Consider the following 25,579-nt stretch of genomic DNA (forward strand, 5'->3'; position numbering starts at 1 on the left):
TAATATTTAACGAGAATTCGCCAAAATGAAGGTGCATATATTTCTGTTTACCGTGTTTTCTCGACCCCGGCGTTTATTACAAACTTGGCCTGGTGGACCCGGCCTTTTTTTGCTTCTGCAGTTTTTTGAGCCTGGCTAATTTTCACTTAGCAACAGTTTTTAATCGCTTTTTTTTACCAAAAATGTATCTGGCTGATATAGCTATAACTCATCATACCTTTAATAAATACATAAGGGGTCTATTTTTAACACCACCTTGGAGTCCCGGCGTTTATTCGGTACCCGGCGTTTAATCGAGAAAATACGGTATCTCACCAGTGCAAGTTCTTCCATCCCCAAGAAATCCAGTATTGCAGGAACAAATATATGATCCATGTGTATTCTGACAGTAAGCATTGGCGTCACAGACCGAGGCAGAAGCACTGCACTCATCCAAGTCTGTCAATTGATTTAAAAACAATAAGACATACAAGAGGCGTACAAAAAGGGGTCGGGGTGGAGAGGGTTGATGCCAGGCCCAAAAGGTCTTCCAGAATTTTGTAAGAAGGATTAATTGTACAAGGCTAAAACTTTCAGTAGCTGTTTACCCATTTCTTGCGGGAATTTTAATATGTCAGCCATGGTATTTGACGTTGCCATGGCAACGTTATAAGTACAAGCAGGTGTTGTTACAACATCATCATTTTTGACATTTTTCTTGATATTTGTTCAGTTAATTGATTGTTTATTTTTGCATTCCATAAGCATTCTGGCTTGATTTTGCAACAATTTTGTTATTTAAATCTGTGACTTTGTAAGTAAAATGTTGAAATGCAAGATGGCGGTTTGTATAGAGGTCACGTTGCATCATATGACGTCACGTGCAACGAAAATGAAGCTACTGCGAGCCCTCTTCTCAATGCAAAATAATTTTGCTTCGCCTTAACAGAACGAAAATTTCGCAGAGCGTTTTCATCAAACCACCCTCCCCCCTCCCCCTCCCCCCAGTGTACGATGTTTGTGGTGTGAATTTGCTTTTACTTTCAGCGACGATGATTGGCAATATGGTGGATGTAAATATTTGTGCTTGTTCGTCCGAGGGTTGAAAACAAAATCAATGGCCATGATTGTATAATATTTAACAAAAATTCCATAGTGGGAGTGAATATTTTTTTTATTTTTATCTCACCATTGCAAGTTCTTCCATCTCCAATAAATCCAGAGTTGCAGGAACAAATGTGAGATCCGTGTGTATTCTGACAGTTCGCATTGACGTCACAGACTGAGACAGAGTTAAGGCACTCGTTTTCGTCTGTCGAATAAATTAAAAAAAAAAAAAATGTTAATTTAAATTCCAAGACAATGCTTGTTAATATTTAACGGACAATTATCGAAGTGGAGGTAGATATTTTCTATCTCACCAGTGCAAGTTCTTCCATCTCCAAAAAATCCAGAGTTACAGTTACAAACATAAGATCCGTGAGTATTCTGACAGTTGGCATTGACGTCACAGACTGAGACAGAAGCACTACACTCGTCTACGTCTGTCAAATGAATTAAAAACAAAAAAAAAATAAAGTAAAATCAAATTAAGCGGCAACGTTTCATAGTATTTAACAAACATTCAACGAAGTGAAAGTGTATATTTTTTTAATCTCACCAGTGCAAGTTCTTCCATCTCCAAGAAATCCAGAGTTGCAGGAACAAACATAAGATCCGTGAGTATTCTGACAGTTGGCATTGACGTCACAAACAGAGACAGAAGCACTGCACTCGTCTACGTCTGTCAAATGAATTAAAAACAAAAATTAACCCTATTCAGACCGGGGGGGAGTGTGTGTGTGTGTGTGGGGGGGGGGGGGGGGCTTTTAAGCCCCGTGCTGACTTTGAACGCATATAACTGTTTTTAAGATTTAACTCAAACGCTGCCAAACTATTGATTTTGTGAACTTGGCTGTAATTTTGGGTGGTTTCTGGCGTTTTTGAAAAACTTTGAGAGCCAAGGTGGCGGATCCAAGATGACGGCCGTTTTGACATCATGATGTATTTGTCACGTAATGTGACTTCATCGTCCCACGCGACATAACCAATAGAAAGATGCCCGGCCATACTTTACATCCTTTTAGTTTCATTGTGATTGCTTGGATAATCTGGAAGCACAAGGCATAGTCAGGGGTTGAGGCGGTCCCAGAACGTGCAAAAAAATAAATTCAGGGGCAATGCTTGATAGTATTTAAGAAGGAAACAACGAAGGGTGCGTTTCTTTGGGAAAAATCCAAATCCGGATTCTTGATCCAAAAACAGATTTTGCGTTTCTTTACCTATATCCGAAAATGGATTAATCTTGGATCAATGATCTGAAGAATCCACACTTCGAGTGGATACATCAGATCATATCTGAATCCGGATTTTTAGGATTCATGATCCGTGCGTTTCTTTGGGAAAGGATTCGAAAAAAGTACCTTGGCCCAGCGGTCTTTGCTGTGAAAATACAGGTTCGCTCTTTGTAAACACTGCCATACGGAAAGTTTTAGGCGGTTATTTCGATCAAAATACTAAAATATTTCACGATAAAAAGAAACGGTAGCTTCAGATAGGTATGTAGTATCATTTTAAACGGGATACAGGTTTTCTAGAACAGCCACTGTGTGCCTACGGAAGTTGTATCCTTTTGAAATTGTCACGAGTTCAATTTGCACTGATCATTTCGCAATCATTCTTCGCTTTCAGATGCTTTCTCGCCACATTGTGCTTAACGCTAAAGAAGATCTACTTCGACGTGTGGTTTTTGTAAAAGATTTTGTATGCTTAAATTATTTTAGCTAGGATACATTCGACGGAAAGTAAATTTGTGCTGATATTTTATGTTCTGTGCGAAATGTGTTTACGGGGTTGTCATGGCAAAAAATCCGTTTTCGGATTCTTCGTTTCTTTGGGAGCAAAGTATCCGTGTGATCTGAGATCAATGATCCAATTTTGGATTTTCCCAAAGAAACGCACCCGAAGTGAATATGGAGTGATAGAAAATCGATAAAAATGGTATCACACGTGTGGATAAAAATGATTTCCACACATGTGTGATATTGTGACGATAAGTTTTTCCACTGACGGGACGGGAAACAGAACTGGACTTTCACGGTGGATAAAAACACGACTTGGGGGAATTAACTCTTGTGCACTCGCTCGCTGCGGAAATGGAGACTTGTCACGATTTCCTGTACACAAGAATTTGCCGAAAATGGAATTCGGAGAAACCCAAGAAACTGATTCTCAACGCTGCTTTAATCTTCTCTTGAAATGTTACACCATCCAGAGGTAGACGTAAATCGAGGATCGACGATGGAGAAGGTCCGATATTTACATATCGACGATATGCAAATCGAAACACAGAAACAATGTCGCAAAATGTATACTAATGTCCCTCTGATTATTGCATCAGCTAAACAAGGAACGTTACGCTGAATGTTATCACGAGTTCAGGTTACTAAAACTAAATTATAACATGTGCATTTTACGTGTCCTAATTGTGTCAACGAAGGTTATGTAAAATTCGGTAAAGAAATGTAAATTAGATTTCTTGCCACGTTGGCAGTGTGGGCTAAATTTACAAAATACTGGTTGTCAGTAGTTTTATTTAAGATCATGCGACTACAGGTAGTACTTTTACTGGACGATTGCATCATAGTAAAATCACAAGCTTCAATAGTTTTAGTGGCTTAATTATTAAAAAACAAGGTACTTTTCCCAACATTATCAGCACCGGTTAAACAATTGAATGACTGAAAAACGGTAAATCCACTCGTGACAATATTTCATTTTACAGACGCGTATTCAAATAGTTTTATATGCACTTCCAGATTCTTGAACTACTCACTTGAATATCGATTTTTATTTTTCTCTTGTATTATATTTTATGGTATTTGTAATTTTAGAAACAGTTTTTAAGATATTTATTCTTATTTATTCATCCTATTTTTAATTGAAAACTGTAAATTTAAAAAAAAATAGTCAAGTGTACCGAATTAATTCTTAATTTTGAATTTTAGCTGTACATTTTAAATTTTAATATATTGTAAAGTAGTAGAGGGTCCCCAATTAGCTTCTTTAAGCTAAATACTTACCTGGTATTTCAATAAAGTTGTTATTATTATATCATTTTTGACCAATCAGCTAACAGAGTTTACCATATTTCAAGGCTCAATGAATCAAAGTTTATCAATATTAAGTCGAAACATTTTCGGATAATTTTTTTACCGAAAATTGTTTGGTAAATGTTCAGAAACAATCGTACGACCTTCGGAAAAATGGTCGAAAATTTTTCTTCTTGTGATAAAAGCGATATCTTAATCGTTCGCTGCCCTCACTCGTGCGCTATCGATTTGACCCTCGAAGGAACATTTTATATTCTCTTGCAACCATTTATTAATCTTTATATCTCACCAGTGCAAGTTCTTCCATCTCCAAGAAATCCTGAGTTACAGGAACAAAGATAAGATCCGTGTATATTCTGACAGTTGGCGTTGGTGTCACAAACAGAGACAGAAGCACTGCACTCATTTACGTCTGTCGAATTAATTAAAAAATAAAAATAAAAAAATAAGGAAATTCAGTGATAATGCTTTACAATATTTTAACAAAAATTCACCAAGTGGAGATTACAATTTTTGATCTTACCGGTGCAAGTTTTTCCATCTCCAATAAATCCAGAGTTACAGGAACAAATATAAGATCCGTGGGAATTCTGACAGTTGGCATTGACGTCACAAACAGAGACAGAAGCACTGCACTCGTCTACGTCTGTCAAATGAATAAAAAATAAAATTAAAACTTAATGTGGAAAGAATGCTTAATAATATTAAAAAATCATTCATCAAAGTGGAGTTGAATAAAATTACTTTCGGTTGAAGCAAAACGCTCAGCCGTTTTGTTTCTCTTTTGTTGCTCAGAGGTGAAAAGTAACTTGATAATCATTACCTAGTTTGCCAATTAGAGCTTACAAGGTTAAATTTCCTTCGCAGTCATTATGAAAGCCTAGACGAAAATGGTGGGTATATTTTGGTAGTTAGGGCCAGTCGCATTTAAAGACGCTACCACTTCCGCTTTACGTATTTATGCTCCTCGACCTTCTTTGACAACGAATCCTTGCCAAAACAAGAAAGGGAAAAACGACGCCCTTGCGAAGGTCTGGTAACCTGAGAAGAATGTCTTGCTGTGTTTAAACCTTTTTAACATTATAGGCTTTAGGTACCGAACAGTTTTTATATCTTTATTTAAGGTATCGTGGAAGGAAAACTGGCGTTTACGTTCCAAGTGAAATTGTGTGCAAACAATCAACTGTGACCCCAATAAAGTGTATATTTTCTGAAAGCTTATTGAATAAAGATTGTAATTTTGGATTTTGTTTTGATCGTATAGACCATAATAAGCAACGTCAGCATTTCGTTTGCAATTATGGTGTTGCGCAACATTAGGTTTATTTGATAACACGTTTACACGAGCGCCTTTTTTATGTGGAATTTGATCTACATGTATTTGTCTAAAAACGGTGTCTTAGATTGTTTTATTTCTTGCTTCTTAATTTTTTTGAATTTTAAATCTGAAAGAAGCCCTAAAAACACCATCTTATAGTTTAAAAATTTATAAAAAAAATAATGAAGCGTGACGAGAAAAATCTGAGACACCGTTTTTGAGACCAATATATGTAGATCAAATTCGCCATAAAAGTTTTTTTTTCTCAAGTAAATGTGTTCTCAAATTAATGTTATATTGCAAACAAAATGCTGACGTTTCTTATTATGGTCTGTATGATCAAAACAACATCTAGGCTTTTAGAAAATATATACTTTATTGGAGTTAGCATTGATGGTTTGCACACAATTTTACTTGAAACAAAAACGCCAATTTTCCTTCCGCGATGTTGATGGTCCTTTCAATAACTACCTCAATCAAGGAGAGTTACTTGGTGAAGCCACTTCTTCTTAGAGACAAGAAATTATTTTCTATCGTTAACTCACCATTGCAAGTATTTCCATCTCCTGTAAACCCAGCGTTGCAGGAACAAACATGAGATCCGTGTGTATTCTGACAGTTTGCATTGGCGTCACAAACAGAAGCACTGCACTCGTTCACGTCTGTCAAATTAATTGAAAAATAAAATCAAAACTGAATGCGGGCACAATGCTTTATAATATTGGCCTCAGCTTTTATTTACCGTCAGAATACGGTACTCGATAAAGCCTATGGGAAAATTAGCAAGAAATCGACACAAAAACTATGCCAATATTTTGTAACGGACATATGTAATAACTAAGGATTCGTCGTGACATCCCAAGTACAAAATTACATCCACGAGTGCGCGTTGGATATGAGACGTTAGAATGAGCCATATTGAAATTCTTGAAGCATGGATGCTAGGGCTTTCCACAAGTTGCACGAAATTTCCCAAAGAAATGCCCGTAATTTCTCAAAAAGATGCTCAAAAGTTGCTCCAAAAATCCAAAAAAGTTGCTTCTGATAATAAAAGTTGCTCGAAAGTTGCTCTAAAAACTCCAGAACGCTGCTTCTAATCAAGAGAGTTTCTCTAAATATATGCTTATTTCCCTTTTAGGGTAAGATTTCTAAGCAGTTTTACAGCAAAAAAAGTATCTAAATAAAAGAAGTATTTAAATAACAAGGATTTTCTTAACTGAGAAAAATCGTGAAGATATTAATGACGTCATGTTTGATAACGAGTTTTTAAATGCGGAATGAGCCATAAGTTGAAACGTCTTCAGATGTTCCTCGAAAATCTTCCGCAAACTTCGTAAATCTTCGGAAACGTTCGTATTGCCTTTGAACAACACTCGGATAAACTTCGGAGATCTTCGGTATGGAAATTGCTCAAAATGCAACAAGTTGCTCGTGAGGAATAAAGTTGCTCGAAGGGGAAAAAGTTGCTCGCAACACGAAAAGTTGCCAAAAAGTTGCCGAGCAACTTGTGGAAAGCCCTAATGGCTGCCCACGATCAAAAAACACAACAACAGGAGAACTGTACTACAGCGAGCAACAGGACAGAGAAACAGCGAGGATCAAAATGCACCAATCATAGCTGTTGAAAACCAACCAATCACAGCGCAGCAGCGTGCTTTATAAGTTTACACACAACCAGTCGATCTTATCGCCTGATGAAGACTAGCAGTGTGCAGTCGAAACGTCGCGATCTACATCACACGTGACTACGTCGTGAGACAAACGAAAAATAATTTATTATTGTACTCTACCACGATGAATAACCACAACATTTTTTACGATAAAAACGCTTTATTTATTTGCCGTGCCCAGCTGTTTTCGTTCACGCGTTTTGGCTTCCATAATTGTGGTCAATGGTATATGACCTGATATGCTATTGCCTGTTAACCAATCACAAATAAACCGTTGCTAGTTTTTAATAATATATTATATCCATTGTGATGCATTTCTTTTGTCTTTTTCGCACGGTACACTTTTACTTTGATATGTAAATATATAGTTCTATTATTCTATCGTTATCTCACCATTGCAAGATTTTCCATCTCCAGTAAACCCAGCGTTGCAGGTACAAACATAAGATCCGCGAGTATTTTGACAGTTGGCATTGACGTCACAAACGGATACAGAAGCATTGCACTCGTCTACATCTGTCAAATAAATTTAAAAAAAAACTGAATGACGCATAAAGCCATTATTATATCGTTGCTTGCTGTATAAATTCAGTTATCTTGCAGTATTTATGACGTCCCAGACAAGAATGTGATCTTTAAGTAGACCATTAGGGTCAGTTAAATGGACTTGTTTACAAGTTGTATAAACATTACCGCATTACCACATTCGTTTTGCGTACAGGTATGTATGCTGTATGGATGCATAGTTGCGCTATCAACATAATATGACTCTTAAACTCAAATAAATAATCAAGGTGGTTGTGAGCCACTGAACTGGGAAAATAAATTATGAAACAAACTATTTAAACAAACTTTTGCCTGCAGAGTCTACTTTAAGGACAGGCGAAATGTGTGATCTTTAAGATTTTGAAAGGCGTCTCTTACGAGATGATTCTATTTTTAAATACTTTGCTTTTATCAAACTTTGCGAGCTTAACTAAAATTTATCTGGTATTATTTTGGTAGGTTAGGTTTATGTGTCGGAATTGTTGACATACATGTTCTAACAAGCCCTATCTGAATAGGGCTAACTCCGTAGTAATCCAGCAAAACGACAATGTCTTCACTTAATACAGTTGGACAATTCGGCATTTTTTAAAACTTACCGTCACAAATGATTTTCCCATCTCCTACATATCCATTCAAGCATCTGCATTTGTACGAACCAGGAACGTTCACACACTGTGCTTGAGCATGACAAGAATATGACCCCAATTGACACTCGTCTACCTCTGTTTACAAAGAAATGAATTTCAACCCTGCTTTCAATATAATAGCCTGCGAGCAGGATCTCTATTCGAGGGCAAGGTGAACCTATTTTTTTTTTAAAAAACCTCTACGACGCCAATTTAAAGTCAGAAAGGTTCACAAGTAAATAATTTATTTTAATTTCGTTATAACATGGATCTAAGATGGACGATCGAAATGAAATAGATGAGTAGCATAACGTGATTTGAAATTAATTTCACGTTTTTCCCTGTGCTCCCTTAATAGCAAATGCAAACTTGAAACTCTTACTCACTGGTTGGTCGATCATCAGAAATTTGTTGCAAATTTGATCATTTTGATAATGATGATGATGATGATGATGATGATGATGATGATGATGATTATGATAATGATGTTAATGATGATGAGGAGGAGGAGGAGGAGGAGGAAAAGGTGTAGGTGGAGGCCTAAAAGAAGGAGGCGGAGGAGGAGGATAGTGAGCCGGTAGCAGTGGCAACACTGTGAGATTATACCTAACACTTAAATAAAAGTTAATTTGCGGATATAATTACATGTGCATATACTTATTGCTAGTAAAAAATCCGGATTTTGGCTAAAAGTATTAAATATTTACAAACCCGCGCAGTTATTTCCATCCAGACGATATCCAACAGGGCATTGGCATGAGTAAGAACCAACACTGTTCACACAAGTGGCGTTTACTGGACAATCGTAGGATAATTCTTTGCATTCGTTGTAATCTGGATAAGGAACAGAACTGTGATAAGGAAGAAAATCATTTTCTATTTGCTTAATAGTTAATTTATGAAATGGAGAGATCTACGATTGAATTAATTTATGGCAATTGGTATGTTTTGTAAGTTTGTCCACACTCCGAATCCTTGCAAATAAGATTCTTAACTGTGTGATAATTGTTTGTAATTATGATATATCAATGCAATTGCGCGTTTACATTGGCTTCGAGAAGCCCTTCTGAATAGTGGGAACTATCTTTCTGTTAGGCATCCCTTTATTGTTTTCAGGGTGCGTGTGTGTTTTCCTCGGAAGTGAGGTGAATTAGACCAACAACCAAATTAACCAATAACAGCATCATAAATTGTTCCTTGGGTGTTGGGCAAACTGGTTTTGGCAAGGTTGGGTCAAATTGTGAGATTGAGAAAAACAGGTTTTGAAGCGAGAGCCAAGACAATTTATCAACTGCATGAACTCGAGGATAACTTGTAGCTACTTTTTTGCGAGGGATTGATGGATTGTTACTATTTTCGTGTTCAGCTCTCTGTTCTACACATACCCTTTTTGCAAGTAAACCTGTGACAGTCTGTACAGTTGACATCGTTCCATCTGTATTTTTCTCCCCGAAGGAACCCAAGAGTATGAACACAGTCCTCATTGCGAAAGTTGTTTGGCTGTTGTCTCGCCCAGTAATTGAAGTCAAGCTGTGTTCCATCATTCCACACGAACGTTCCTTCAGTGTTTATATCAGAGAGGCCCAACCAAGACTTTTCACCACCGTGTAAACTTTGGACGTAAACGTTTTCTTCCTGACTGTGAATGCTTGGAAGATTTGCTCCCAATGTAGCACATGTCCCCTGGCTGCCACTCCACGAATCACAGGAAAATACCTTTCTGTAGCAATACCCATTGAAATACGTCCAGTCATCTTTGCAAATGTCTATTTAATGAATTTGTAAGAAAATTGTTATTTATCTTGCTATTGTTTTTGTTTTAGTTGTTCTGTTTCGTCTCACTTGACGGAAGTTGCCGTTTTGTCTGTCCAAGCTCTAAAGGACGTTCGAGCGATTACCTTCAAACATTGAGATACTTCTTAAATTTTCACCACTGCTAGTTTCCGAGATGTAAAAATAGGAGTGACCGAATTTGTTTCCGAGATACGATATTTGAAAACATGAGCTTATTTGGATAAATGTGACTTAGTCACTCAATATGACCCCCCTGCGGCCTTTGGCGACATTTTTATTTTTTGGTCCAGGTTTATTTGAGTGGGTTTATTGAACAAATATATTTAAATTTTAATAATAAAGTCCCCTAGCTACGGAAAATCTTTTCTTTAATAATAATTAGACTTGCAAAAATTCAAAACAGCTGATTGTATATCGCCTTAACCACGACCTGAGAAATGTGTACGAATGGCTGTCTGCTAACAAGCTTACTCTAAATATGACGAAAACTGAGTTTATGGTCTTTGCATCAAGACAGAAGTTATCACAATTTACGGAAAGTCCCTCTCTTACTATAAATGGGAACGCAATAGAACAAGTAACCTCCGCTAAATCCATCGGAGTTTATGTTGATCAAAATATAAACTGGGAGTGTCATATTGAAAACATTTCTAAGAAGATAGCTTGTGCCATTGGTGCAATTAAACGAAATCGGCATCTCACTCCATTTAATATTTTAATCAAAGTTTATAATAGCCTTATTCAACCACAATTTGATTATTGCAACGTAGTGTGGGGACGCTATAACAAGGGCCTTGCTGAAAAACTGCAAAGGCTTCAAAACCGCGCAGCTCGTACCCTAATGTCTGCGAGCTATGGTAGTAATTTAGATGATTTGTTCCGGACACTGGGGTGGCAAAGACTCTATTATCAAAGATTGGGACAGAAGTCTATCCTAATGTACATTACATGGTATGTGAGATCAAGATTCATATATCGTCACGATGTTAGTGCTTATCGTTTAAGGAATACCGAAAACAAATTAGTTATTCCACAACCTCGAACTGATTATCTCAAGAAAAGTTTTTCGTACAGCGGAGCTCAGTTGTGGAACAATTTACCTATTGACCTAAGACAAGCATCTTCACTGGCCGATTTCAAATCTAAATTAAGTCGGCACAGTTTAAAGTGATATCTAAATTTTAAGTAAATTTTAAACACGGCCTCCATGAAAAGCAGACTTTTTTTTTGTTATTTGAATTTGTTGTTATTAAAATGTTTGTAGTTAGTTAGATAGGTAGATAGTCCAGTAACTTAACTATCTGATGGAAAAACCGTTTATAAATAAAGTTATCTTATCTTATCTTAAGTTATCTTATCTTATCCCCCTCCCCCCCCCCCCCTCCAGAAAAAAAACTCGAAAATCATCACACCATCTTGTGCTTATGCGATGTTTCGTTTTCACACAAACGCTAGCACAAGTGCAAACACAAGAAAAGGAAAATCAAATTCCCTTCGAGATACCGACTTTTTTGCATGAATTATGAGTCAAAGGTTTATCCTGTGCATTGTTTTTCGAACTTATCGTTATAGTTGCTTTGCAGTTTAGTTTAACAATTTCCTATCTTCGCGGAGGAAACGCAGCCATATAATTTTGTAAAAAATGGCTTGTCCGCGCCGGGTATTTACACACATATTCCTCAACATTACACAAATAAAGAGTGCCAATTTCACCGAGATCTGACAATTCTATACTTTGAAATTGCAAGGACCTTTCGAGGCAGACGATAACTGCAGCAAAATTAGCAAAATAAACAGCGAAATATGCGTTCGACCACAGGCGGCCCAGGCTCTCTCGTTAATTATTTGCAACGGTCGTTGTCGGTTCGACTCAAGCGATCGAAAAATATGCTTCATAAATTGACGAATTTGAGATCTTTCGTTCCTAAATTACAATAAACTGTAAGCCATATAAATAAAGATCACTTACCTATTGTAGATTGTCTGCTTTTGTGTGATTTTGAGGGGTTTTGGGACGTTTATTCCCCACTTGCCGCTGACGCCCCCTACTAATACCAAAGAAAAAGACAAGGCATGCAGCTTCCAACGCCGCCAAGTCCCGACACGGCCCAGAATTTTTCCAATTTCTCGTATTTCCAGGCGTCGCTTCGCCATCCAGCCTCGGTCAAATATAGTTCGATAAATTACCAAGCTTTGGGCCGAAAATCGTGGCAATCGCCCGGTTTTAACGACCTAAACAGCCGCTGCGAATTTTCACATTCGACAAGAATCCGCCATCGTCAGTGGATGTGGCGGAAAGGCGGAGATCATAACGCCGTTATCAAATTCAAAGTTTAAAAAAACCAAGGTCAGATTACGCGTGTAAGCGACAAATGAACATTCTACCCCTCCCTACAGTGCTAGGCGTGTGCGACGAAAAGACATTTCCAGAAGAGGAACGACAAAAGCTTATACCATCATTATGATGAACTTTTATTTCAATTTTAATGCTTTCATTACTACACTTTTTTACAATTACCATTACATTGTTTTTAAATTAAACTTGACCCACATGGGAGTCCGCATGGGAATGTCTTTTCGTCGCACACGCCTAGCACTGTAGGGAGGGGTAGAATGTTCATTTGTCGCTTGCACGCGTAATCTGACCTCGGTTTTTTTAAACTTTGAATTTGATAACGGCGTTATGATCTCCGCCTTTCCGCCACATCCACTGACGATGGCGGATTCTTGTCGAATGTGAAAATTCGCAGAGGCTGTTTAGGTCGTTAAAACCAGGCGAATGCCACGATTTTCGGCCAAAAGCTTGGTAATTTATCGAACTATATTTGACCGAGGCTGGATGGCGAAGCGACGCCTGGAAATACGAGAAATTGGAAAAATTCTGCGCCGTGTCGGGACTTGGCGGCGTTGGAAGCTGCATGCCTTGTCTTTTTCTTTGGTATTAGTAGGGAGCGTCAGCGGCAAGTGAGGAATAAACGTCCCAAAACCCCTATAAATCACACAATAACAGACAATCAACAATAGGTAAGTGATCTTTATTTATATGGCTTACAGTTTATTGTAATTTAGGAACGAAAGATCTCAAATTCGTCAATTTATGAAGCATATTTTTCGATCGCTTGAGTCGAACCGACAACGACCGTTGCAAATAACTAACGAGAGAGCCTGGGCCGCCTGTGGTTCGACGCTTTTTTTTTCGACGCTATATTTGAATTGTTATAGGTAGACCGCTGTTTGATGTGTTCAAGGCCGTATCGTTACGATTGTTCCACGAAAAAGCACGAAAAAATACGGATATTTCCGACAACTGTCGGAGAAAACATTGCGGCGTAAACAAATCGATACACTCATGCTGCGTTTTGTCTGGGCTCTGCGAGGGTCGGATATCAAGACAGCTTCTTCGTGGGTTTAAGAAGGATTAAACAAAAGCCAGTGAATACAGTGAATGCTTTAGAATTATATTTGAAGATGAAATACGAAAGAATTTTGCTGTCTTTGACTGAAATTCCACTCGAACTGCGTAGAAACGATCGCATGTTGTAAAGCCGATTCATGCAGCATTGCTCTCAACGCAAGGTGACATCGAGGTCACATGGCGCTTGTAGTAACCAAATTTGGCCTAATTTTTAACCGCTTCTAAGCTAAAAGAAGCCCCCATCTCTTGCATTTGTTTCAACTTCAATAATATCTTTGAAAAGAGCGAGTTTTTTTGGTATGGTTATTTTTGATGTTTGTAATTTTTAAACAATGTGAGTGCTAGTGATTATTTATTCGTGTTTTAGCGTTAGTTACGCAATCCATTGTTAGTGCGACGCTTTTTATAGATCGCCTTTCAGACACACGTACCTTGAGATAAAAGAGCTGACATGTCACTTTTAACCCTCGGACGTACAAGGGGGGGGGGGGGGGGGGGGGGGGGGGGGTGGATGCCAGTAGCTGTTCATTCATCCTTTAGGGAAATTTTGATATGTCAACCATGTGTTCATGATATTTGACGTTGCCATGGCAACGTCATAAATATAGGCAGGTCTTGCCAAAAATCTTAATTTTTAACATTTTTCTTTATGTTTTCCAGTTTTTTGAAACAGAAGTGCAAGATTTGTTCATTTTTACATTCCATAAGCATTCTGCCTTGATTTTGCATCAATTTTCGTTATTTTGTTACTTTCTAAGAAAATGTTGAAATCCAAGATGGAGGATCAAAGATGGCGGCTCAAATGACGTCACAGCCAATTAAAATTGTCATCTTGTAGAGTAAGCTAAGGGCTTTCTTATCAGTGTAAAATAATCTCGCTACGCCTTAATATAACGAAAACTCCGGGGAGGGGTTCCATCCACCCCCCCCCCTTGTACGATGGTGGGGGGTGTGAGTTTGCTTGTACGTCCGAGGGTTAAAATTGTTAAATAACGTTTGTAAATTTGACAAGTCACGTTTCGCTGCTTTAGTATGTGAAAGACTTGTAACAGTACAAATTTGCTTTCTTAATCGTTTTAGGTTGCATATTAGCGACGCTTTAGTGTGTGAAAGACTTGTACGTAGCCTGCATGGGCTGAACCACTCACATTCTCGATTAGTCGTGTCATGTCTGATTTCAATTACTCACGGTTAAAACTAATTGTTATTTAACGTTTATACATGTGACAAGTCACATTTTTACTCGAGATCGCAAGTGTTGACGCAATACTAATGAGAGACCCTTTGATCACCCACAGAGGAAAGAAATCCCTTGATAAATTAAAACAGTCCCTTCGATTGGCACAGACTTGTACTGTTTCCCGGCACACCACTATGCCTTCAAAGAAAAGTGCCGACTTTCTTTCAACCTCCCAACCATCTGCATAAAGCATACGACACATTAAAAAAAATAGATTTATGATAACTTCTTACCTGATAGTACTGCATATGACACGGTCAGTGGATCAAAGCGTTGGACAAACAATTCTTTCACACAAACCCGAAGTCCGGAGTTGGTGATAAACTTAAATGAGGAGAGAGAGAGTGAAAAGAAAGGTTTAACCTGACCCCAGTAGCTTGAAATAGAAATTGCTGCGAATGTAAGAGTGGCTGCTGCTGTTATCTATGAGGTGTTTTTTTATTGTTAGGTAAAACTCGACTTTAAAGTCGTTCGCAGACTGTAGACAGCACTCGATCTCCCATTCCCATACTGCCATACAGCTTCATACACGTTAGCCTGCGATATAGACGAACTAAACTTCGGTATCGAGGATTTTGTGATACGCCCTGCTGCAACGCAGGCTGTATATTCCTAAGTTTCCCAATTAGGCCCACAGGTCTGCGTTCCACCGTAAACCACAGATGAATTCCAATTTCTTAAGGAGGTCCGAGAGTGTCAATAAAACTTTAATTACATTTAGCATTATCACACTTTTAAAGCAGCAGTGCCCTCATTTGCCTATATTAACACATAATTTCAAGATTTCGACCATTCTCATTTCCACCACCCACATTCCCTTCAGTGACGTGAACGATACTCAAACGTCTATCTCGTGCGATTTCCTGTCCAGGCTAAATCTGGATTGCATTATCCAGAATTGCATTAGCCATATCGCTTTGATATCGCCGTTCATCCCCTGCCCCCGTGTCTTCTACAGCCTTATTCATGCTGTACATGCCAGTCATAGTCCCTATCGACACCCACCTCGATCCAGCTTACTATCCCATTGCACTGTGCAGCTGTATTTCCACCATTGGTAGAGTGTTTGGCTGCCAACACAACCATTGGAGATTCGCTGTAGTTCCGTCTGAAGTTCACATCCTGTTAATATAATAAAATAATAAACTACTACTCTTCCTTAAGATTCAAGGTTTTATTACGTTTGTTATAAAATAGAAACACAAGCTACAAAATAAAATGCTGTCTAGCATCTGATAAAAAAAATCGGCGCCAATGACAGTTCCTTTATCGCCGATCCGGCACCCACTCTATGATATCAATAGTTATTATCTATAAACGCCAATGAAATACCAGAAAATCTTTCGGTCAAAATAATATATCTTTACACGTGATAATAACTCACTGGAAAAGTTGAAAATTTACATGCACATGTAAATTACAATTTACAAAATGTAAATCTTATTTACATTCTTTGTAAATTAAAATTTACATGTTGGAGTTTTGTAAAACAAAATTTACATGAAATTTACAGTCTTCAACGGATCATGTAAATGTATTGTAAAAAGTGATTTACATGGTCCTTTATTACAACGCTAATTGTAAGAACATGTAAAAAACATGTCAAATGTATTAACCACGCTTACAGTTTCTTTCTTTGTAAAAAACATGTAAATTTCTTCACTAAATCATGTAAAGAACATGGAAAATTGACAAAGGGGCGCCGTTCGGAAACATGTAAAAAACATGAAAATTGACAAAGGGGGCCTGTTTGGAAACATGTAAAAACCATGTAAATTGACAAAGGGGGCCTGTTTGGAAACATGTAAAAACCATGGAAATTGACAAAGGGGGCCTGTTTGGAAACATGTAAAAACCATGGAAATTAAGAAAGGGGGGCTGTTTGGCAACATGTAAATACCCTGGAAATCGACAAAAGGGGGCTGTTTGGAAACATGTAAAAAACATGGAAATTGGCAAAGGGGGCCTGTTTGGAAACATGTAAATACCCTGGAAATTGACAAAGGGGGCTGTTTGAAAACATGTGAACATGAGCTTTTAATTCATGTTGTAACCCACCAAATAACTTTCGCGTGCATTCATTAGTTAGACAGAACGCATCACGTGGTACGAAATCAAACGACGAAGAAGAAATCGGAGGGATTTAAGAAAGTATAAAATAAATATATCCCCTTCCGGCTTGCTGGAGGATAATACTCCTTGCCTGAAAGATTATCCTCAAAATTTCACAGTTGCCTTTGAAGCTTAGTCAACTGTTCATTTTTTTCAGCCAAGGGCATTATCCTCCAATATGCAACCGCCTGAATGGGTTTTTATTATTTACTAATTATCTAGATGAACGAAGCGCAAGACGAAATTAAGCGACTGATAACATAACTCATTACAAAAGCTCTTAGTTACAAATCTTTTACTAATGTCAAAAAGTAAACAGATTATAAATAAAAACCTTTTGATTCAGAAAACGAAGGCGACTATGACTTCGTCTAACAATGTTCTAAACAATCTGGAGCAGTGGGGGAAAACGCTAGCGTCCAACAGTTTGGCTTATATATTTTTCGAGACATGCGTTTTGGTTTTCTTTATATTATAGACAAGGAAATTTTGCACGCGAACGGCGGTTTGACCTGGTCGAGAGGGAAGGCCGAGAAGCACTGGCGCGAACGAAAATTAATCCCGGCGTCCTCTCTGGTACTTTTTAGCGCTCGGTTCAACGGTTCGAAGATAACCTGCGATCAGGCTTTCTTTTTCGTGGCAGAGGGAAGGCGAAAAAAGGAAAGCCTGATACAATTACTTGTCAAGTCGTCTGCCGCCCCCTAATTAAAGTATCTGTCAACGTCGTCGAGAATGTCGGCAATGCCATCAGATAAGCGTGATTAGCGCCTTCGAATTATATTTTTACTCTCACAAACATGTGTTTGAATGACCCTTATTGAACGAGCTGTTCGGGTGGTTTTTAAAATTTGTTTTCTGCCAAGGCTGATTTTGTGTAAGGCTCATGTCAGACATTTCAAGGTCGTAGTTTTCGTCACTGGCACGATCGTCTGGCGTCTTTGGTGGTGTGGTGTAATACTTTCGACACCATTGGTGGTAGATCACGCTCTTGCCGAATCCTGTCGGAAGCACCGCCAAAACATCTTTTCTTTCACAAACTATTCGTCGAATACACTCCCTTTGTTTGTCTTTAAATGTTTTGTGAACAAAACCCTTGAGAAATTTTCTAAAAGCTAGAAGAACTCGCTTCATTCCGCTCAACACCCGCCATGTATACAATCATCTACGCGCGATATTTTTGGACCGGAAATTAGACTTGAACTCAATTAGCCAATCAGGATAGAGTTCTAATGTTGCCTATTGTTTCCTGACCAATCAGAAAAAAGTCCAGATTCTGGACTTTTTACAGACGACTCGACAAGTAATTGTATCAGGCGTTCATTTTTCCGTTGACCCCTCCGCCGCGAGAAAAATAACGCCTGATCGCAGGTTAGTTCGAAGATCGATCATTGAGAGGCCTTTTATCTCGCTAAAAGGGGCAATTTTCCTCTATTTAAGACCTTATAACTTCCAAATTAGCTGCATGGAGCCTTCTTTCACTGGATCTCCAATCAATACGCCTGTTTTAGCCAAGTTTCTTTCCAAGGTAAGCTTATATATGACCGTTCAAATCATGTTTTGGTTGATTTCCTCTATGTATCTCAGTTCTAGGTGAGATTGGTTTTAATATTTTAATAGAAGTTCAAAATGTAGAATTTCGTGTTTGTTCTTGCACTTCATACGTATAATTCAGCACTTCTTAAACATGAAGTTATTGTTAGAATAAATTGAATAATTGCGTGTGCATATAGAGATGTCAACACAGGATTGTTCAACATGTTTTAATTAAAATATAAGCTTATATAATTTAAGAGTGCAAGGCTTATTTATTCATGTTATTGTATGTATAGTAATTATTATTTTGCCGATTTGCAACAGTTTAAACTCAGTGAGGTTTTCAACTGGCAAATTATAAAGCAAACTAAAACAGCTTTAAAATTATCACCAAAAGTATTTAGCAGTATTTATCAATCTTATCTATATAGTACTCCTGGCATATCAAACTCATTCGATTGGTTTTGTTAGTCGAAAAAAATCGAACGTCTATTTTGCTGTGAGTTCGATTATTCCCAGGGTATCCAATCGAATGTTCGGTAATCGAACTCAATCGAACACCAATTGTTCGATTGGGTTCGGTAATCGTACATAATCAAACTCACCATAAAATTTGGTCAATCAAACTCAATCGAAAGTTCGATTACCAAACTCCTGTTTGTTTATACTGCGTATATATTGATTTATGCTGCGTACATATCGATTGATTTCAAGAGCCACAGCTGGGGCAGTCGAACAACGTTCTCGTCCGAAACTGAAGTCAATTTTGCATGCAAGTTTTTTGCTTATTACGATGATTTTGATCTTAAGAAAACAATTATTTTACTTGTTCACTTATTATTTTTGTCATCCATTTTGATAGTAAGCACTTCCTCCAATGTAATTGTTATGCTGGAAATTGCTCTTCTCCTGTCAACGTCGCTTTTGGCCGCCCTCGAGGGCTAAGACAGACTGATGGCGGCAGCGTTTTGGCTCCCTATAATGATTCTTCACATATTGAACACACTGATTGCCTGTGTTGCAGTGAATGAAATGGTGCAACTTCTGTTTGAGTGTAACGGTAAAAACTGCAGGGCAGAAACCATATCCTTCCTTCTAATATAGAAATGTAAACAATGGTGCATTTCAGTTATTTTACCGTCCTTCTGTTCTCTTCTACCAAATATATTTTACTAAACATTGACATTCAGTTCGATATTTGGACGTTTTTATATTTATTCCATTCAATAAAAGTTGATTTTGATTAGTCCTGCGTGATTTACTTATCAAGAGAAAGATTCAGAACTAGATCAAACCCGATTGAGTTTGCAATTGACTGTGTTTGATTATGTTCGATTGGTTCGAAAATCGGACTCACAGCAAAATAGATGTTTGATTTTGTTCGATTACCAAACCCAATCGAACGATTGGTGTTCTATTTGGTTCGATTGATTTTTGGTTCGATTTTGTTGGATTGGATACCCCGGGGAACCAATCATACACAACCTAACACAACCAAACTCAATGTGATTCGACTTTGTTCGGAATCCATCTCTTGATAAGTAAAACATGCAGGACTAATTAAACCGAGTGTCAATGTTTGTTTATACATATTTTGTATAAGAGAACGAAACAACAGTTAAATACTGATATATGCACTTTTGTTTACTTTTTTATAGTGGTGGGAAGGAAATGGTTTCTGCCTTGTAGTCACCATAAGACTCAAACAGAACATTTTTTTCTACTTAAACAGAACTTGCACCATTTCATTCACCGCAACATAGGCAGTAGTAAAAACAAAATAATAAATAAATAAAAAAACAACAACAACAAAACATAGGCAGTAGTGCACCATACAAAATGTCTGCATAATATACAAACAAGCAAGAGTTCGTAATCAAACATTCCATTTTGTTGGATGGACCAAATTTTAATTTTAGTACGGTTATGTGCAATTACCATACCCAATCAACCATTGGTGTTCGATGGGGTTTGAATATGGAATGTTCAATTGGTTACGTCGGGAGTACTGAAGTGACTTTTTAATTGAGTCAGCAAATGACATTGAATTGTTTGGATGTGTTATTATTTTCAGATGAAAGGGTTGATAGCAAGAGTGGCATGTACATGTAAGTACAAGCCTCAATTTATGTCTCAATGACTAGCAGCTAATCAAAGTTTTAAATCCAATGTAGACTTAATGACCTGCAGTCAAAGGCTTTTTTCTGTAAGTCGAATAGCACTGCAGTAAGCCCAAATAGGACTGAGGTTAGCCGAAATAACAACCTGGTTAACCTCAATACAGTGGAACCCCGATATAACGATCTTCAATATTCCCGATATAACGATGAATATGTTATGTCCCGGCAAAAATAAAATGTATAGGACAGCACCCTGATATAACGATTCCTTGATAAAGCGATATAATTTTACTGCCCCCTTTGCCTATCGTTATATCGGGGTTACACTGTACATGAAGCACTATTGTTAGCCTTAATAGCATTGCACGTACAATGTAGCCTAAATAGCACTCCAGTTGGCCTTAACAGCACTTTGTGTGGCCCTAAATTTTAAAACTCTGGTTAGCATGTTTATGGTTTGCCTTAAAATAACTAATAGTGGTAATGGTAACATAAAGTGTACTTTAAACATTCTGACAGTTGGCAGCTGGCCACTGTGGTCCAGTGGTCATGAGTAAAGCTTACCATGCAATCGACTTTGTAGGAAATTTGCTACATGTACATTTACAGCTGGTCTAGTACAAATTCCTACATGTCCAAATGTGCATTGTATATAGTGCTTAAAAAATACATGTTCAATTGTACATGTGCATATTTTTATGAATTTTGTGATACCATAAGGTCTTTTATTCTTGTGTAAAGTTTATATTTGAGTGCAACCAGTGGACTGCAAAACTCTACTTCTCGCGTCCTTGATAACAACTGGATGGCAATGTACATGGAGCAATGTCTGCATGTAAAAATTACTTCCAGTCAGCTGTTCTCAAGGTCAGCCCTCCCAGTTATCTTGAAGTCCCTAATGTGCAGGTTCAGAAGTGGTGATGTTGTGGTTTCAACTCTTTGTTGGCTTTAATTTTTCAAACCGGTTTTGATTTTTATTTTCCTTTGTTTCAGATAATATTAAGAAATGAGACAGTGAAAAGTAAAAATTGGTTTGAAATTTTTTTAACCACAACATTGATCTAACGGTAAACCAGAATGTCATTCCTAATGATTCTTTATAATTTGTTGTTAGGTTAAAGAAGGCTCTACCACTTTCACTGATGAAGTCTTGTACATACAAATACTAAAAAAGGTGGCAATAACCAGAGGTGGTTAAGGTGTAAAATTGTTTCACCTCGGGGTCAGTATCAAGTCTGTACCATCACAATGAAGCATCTTGCTGAATGTTCAGTTGGTGTACATACATGTACATGTCGTGTGGTTTTCTGGTGGAAATTTATTCCATCAGTTTTGTTCTACTTTTGTACAAATTATTTGAATTCATGGCAGGTTTTAAATAGGACCATGTTAACAAAGCCTGACAATTACAGTGATAAATGTGTCAAGTGAACCTAGGCTGGTCAGTGTTCGAAATCATTATTCAAGAGGTTCTACTATGGTTATTTGATGCCATAGCTTTTTTATCAATTGTAGTGCTATGATAGTAGTTGAAGGGTTGGAACCCAGACCATTTGCCAAATAACCACTGTTAAAGGTGAAGAATTATTCTACATCAGTGTCAGTCTTAGGTCTGTACTTTCACAATTAAGTGTTTATTCGATTAAGCGCCCAACCTCGAATAAGCGCCCACCTCGAATAAGCGCCCACTCTGTAGGTAGGAAAAGTTAAAAATAAGGTCTGGTAAATGTACAACAAGAGCGACCGAGCAAAGATGAAAATCAGCTTTTGTACAATTTAAATTCAAGGCAATGAATGGTGTTTGAACTTACCCTGCGGGAAGGCTCACCATGGGGCACGAAATATACTTTGGGGCACTCACGACTGGCGGGCACAGCAATATGGTGGGGAGGAGACTGGTGAAGAGGCACCAGTAAATTTCATATCTCATAAATGTCATATCTTGTCAACATTCCTGTCAAACTTCTACTTTCTTTGAAATTAAATTGGCTTGTCAGTATTCCTGCGGTTTTCGGGGTGGGAGTGAAAAATTAGCAGAGGTTGATGCAGGTTCACTCGCGGCTTTGCCACGTAAATGTCGTTCTCGTGCGTGCGCTATTAGGTGAGCCTACTCGCAGGCTAGTGTGAACTTGGCTGTTCAAAATCATTGTGCAAAAGGTTCTGCAATGTTTATTATTCGTTTGATTTCATAGTTTTTATGATATGGAAGGGTTGTGGTAGTAACTGAAGGGCTGAAAGCAAAATCATGTGCCAAACATTACATGAATTGAAGCAAAAGAAAAACATTCAAAAAAAAATTAATCCTGAAATACCATGGTTTCATTTTCAACCCTTCAGTTACTGTAAAGTATATTTTATGCGGTTATTCAAAAAGACCATTTACGCCTATTAATAAAAGTGATCAATATCTTACCCATAGTATAACTTTTAAAGGCTCATTTTCATCCTACAATACATGTCTTTCATGATATGGTACATTTTCATACATATGCTAAGCTATTGCATAATTCACTTCATATTGAGTGCATGAAGACACTTCAGTAGAGGAACATAGGATAAATCGGGGCACATGCCAAGCAAAAGAGATTGGCTTTTTAAGAGAAAAGCAAACACCAGTGCAACATGCAGGATCAAAGTGGGCCTTTGCAATAGAGGAGTAGTATTATTACTATTTGGAAATGAAGTCACTGATATGTTATTAGACAGTTCTATCAATTAATCATGCATAAATTTATCTTAATCTTTATTGTTTTCCATAATGATTATGTGAAGTTGAAATAATTGGTATCAGCAATTTTTGACCTAGTAAAACTGCTTTATTTGAACTGATAAAACTATACAAAACTTTCATGTCTAAATCATTTTATTCTGAATGAAATGCTAATTTTTATTATATTTATAAATAATATTCCAAGCTATATATACATGCTTTATTGCAAGATACATGCAGACGAACTTTATTACTTATGGGGTATAAAATCATATTTATGTATTATTATTAACTGGAAAAATATATGCACTGACGTACTGAAAATGAATGTAGTTAGGATAGTATCAAGAAAAGGTTCTAGACGAATAAAAGAAAACAGTGCCAGGCATTCTGTTCTTCATTTTAATTACAGGGGCTAGGCAGGTCCCCTTTGTCAATTTCCATGTTTTTTACATTTTTCAAACAGGCCCCCTTTGTCAATTTCTATGCTTTTTACATGTTTCCAAACAGGCATCCTTTGTCAATTTCCATGTTTTTTTTTATATGTTTCAAACAGGCCTCCTTTGTCAATTTCCAAGTTTTTTACATTTTTCAAACAGGCCCCCTTTGTCGATTTCCAGGGTATTTACATGTTTCAATCAGGCCCCCTTTGTCAATTTACATGTTTCCAAACAGGCCCCCTTTGTCGATTTCCAGGGTATTTACATGTTTCCAAACAGGCCCCCTTTGTCGATTTCCAGGGTATTTACATGTTTCAATCAGGCCCCCTTTGTCAATTTACATGGTTTTTACATGTTTCCAAACAGGCCCCCTTTGTCAATTTACATGGTTTGTACATGTTTCCAAACAGGCCCCCTTTGTCAATTTCCAAGGTTTTTACATGTTCAGTCTATTTATAAGCATCAGGTATAAATGTTTTTACATGCTTTTTACAATGTTGATCGGATAAATTGACATGTTATTTACATGGTCCGTGGTCTTTCGTTCGGGAAATTTACATGATGTTCTGTGTTTTTACATGTTTTACTTCAAATATTTACATGTTTTTGACATGTTTTGAGAAGAACATGTAAAAGGGTAAAAACTATGTAAATCATCCTTTACAGTGTCTTTACATGTTATTTACATGTTATTTACATACTATGTAAATTTTCAACTTTTCCAGTGACTTCTAATCTTTATATGTGAAGATATCGGTTTCAGTTGAATTTGCAAAGGAAATCAATTCGAAAACATTCGTAAGACCTTCGAACAACATTTTAAAAATCTTCGTAAATCTTCGGAAAATGGTCGGAAACGTCAGGAAAATCGTCAAAACATCGTAATTGGTAGGTTTTTATAATAAACAGAGTGATACTCGGATGTTTGGAGACATGCAGTTTATCATCTCGTGTTAAAATCGATATCCATCTGAACACTCGAACATAAATTCCATATCTCCGTGTAACCATGTATTATCCTCTACTTTATATTATTTTATAGCATCATACCTGGCAAAAAGCAAAGTTATGAATCCTAGAAGGCAAAACGTCATTTTGAAAGTGAATATCGCCATGTTCTTTAAACAGTGGTCTATGAAGAGAAACAAACGCCAGCCAGTTCTGTAACAGACAGAAAAAAGAGTGATGACATTTTAGGCCCGTATACGATCCCAGCCCGAAACTATTCCTGTATTGTACTGCAGACTAACCCGGTGGGGACTTAAAACGAATGGCACAGATAAAACTAGTGCATTCCAAGGAAACGCTATGCGGCCAGGAGATAAACGGAAGGCTTATGTGGATCTGTTGCAGACCTGTGCTATGACGTGATGGGTAAAGAGAAGACGATAAGAAGGGGGTTTGTGATGAAATAAAACTAATAGAAGCTTAATTCAATAAGATTTGATTGCAAAAGCAATACTTACCACTGATATTTCGTCATGAACACCTGCAAAGTTTTGAAGCTCCCGGAGACAAATCTTAAAAGAACTCGCTGAGACATCTTCAAGCCACACACTGGTAGCATCGTGCTTAAGACTCGATCTGTGATGTTCAGCTGTTACAAATATCGTCGGCGCGTTAGAATATTTTCCCTAATAATGTCAAAAGTAAGAGGGAGCAAGTTTCAGTCACATGTTTGATATGATTTTTATTGGAGGGGATTTATGGCATCTAAATAGTTTTGGTATCTTTGGTCTGATGACCAACAGAAGGGCATCTAACGTTGTATATGTAGCAGAACAACTACTATAAGAACGTTTGTGTACGACGTTTTCACTTACATTTGGGAGGGTGACCGTTTGACAGCTCGTCCCAGTCCACCATCTGGAGAACATTTCTTCGCCTGCCACTCCCCCTGGCGGGGCACCTTGATGAGCGAC

The 25,579-nt window shown here is 37.5% G+C and overlaps 1 protein-coding gene and 1 long non-coding RNA gene across 2 annotated transcripts in view; one reads left to right on the forward strand and one right to left on the reverse strand.

The window, feature by feature from the left end:
* The window catches only part of LOC144640088 (uncharacterized), a 28,100-nt gene extending 2,533 nt beyond the window's left edge, over positions 1 to 25,567 (reverse strand). The window contains exons 1-16 of the mRNA XM_078499307.1: positions 25,481 to 25,567; positions 25,124 to 25,291; positions 24,708 to 24,818; positions 15,748 to 15,864; positions 14,976 to 15,066; positions 9,679 to 10,059; positions 9,005 to 9,127; positions 8,264 to 8,389; positions 7,512 to 7,634; positions 5,994 to 6,110; positions 4,654 to 4,776; positions 4,420 to 4,542; positions 1,640 to 1,762; positions 1,401 to 1,523; positions 1,169 to 1,291; positions 316 to 438 (exon numbers count right to left, since the gene is read on the reverse strand). Of these exons, the coding sequence (XP_078355433.1) occupies positions 316 to 438; positions 1,169 to 1,291; positions 1,401 to 1,523; positions 1,640 to 1,762; positions 4,420 to 4,542; positions 4,654 to 4,776; positions 5,994 to 6,110; positions 7,512 to 7,634; positions 8,264 to 8,389; positions 9,005 to 9,127; positions 9,679 to 10,059; positions 14,976 to 15,066; positions 15,748 to 15,864; positions 24,708 to 24,818; positions 25,124 to 25,291; positions 25,481 to 25,534 (2,149 nt within the window). The 5' untranslated portion in view covers positions 25,535 to 25,567. The remainder of the gene's footprint in view (positions 1 to 315; positions 439 to 1,168; positions 1,292 to 1,400; positions 1,524 to 1,639; positions 1,763 to 4,419; positions 4,543 to 4,653; positions 4,777 to 5,993; positions 6,111 to 7,511; positions 7,635 to 8,263; positions 8,390 to 9,004; positions 9,128 to 9,678; positions 10,060 to 14,975; positions 15,067 to 15,747; positions 15,865 to 24,707; positions 24,819 to 25,123; positions 25,292 to 25,480) is intronic.
* LOC144640087 (uncharacterized) lies at positions 18,236 to 22,591 on the forward strand. The gene is made up of 3 exons (XR_013568281.1): positions 18,236 to 18,379; positions 20,462 to 20,489; positions 21,622 to 22,591. It is a non-coding gene; the product is annotated as an uncharacterized LOC144640087 (long non-coding RNA).
* Positions 25,568 to 25,579: the final 12 nt, after the last annotated feature.

Source organism: Oculina patagonica, unplaced genomic scaffold (genome assembly GCF_052425735.1).
Source record: "Oculina patagonica isolate OP01 unplaced genomic scaffold, crgOcupat unplaced18, whole genome shotgun sequence".
Taxonomy (NCBI): Eukaryota; Metazoa; Cnidaria; class Anthozoa; order Scleractinia; family Oculinidae; genus Oculina; species Oculina patagonica.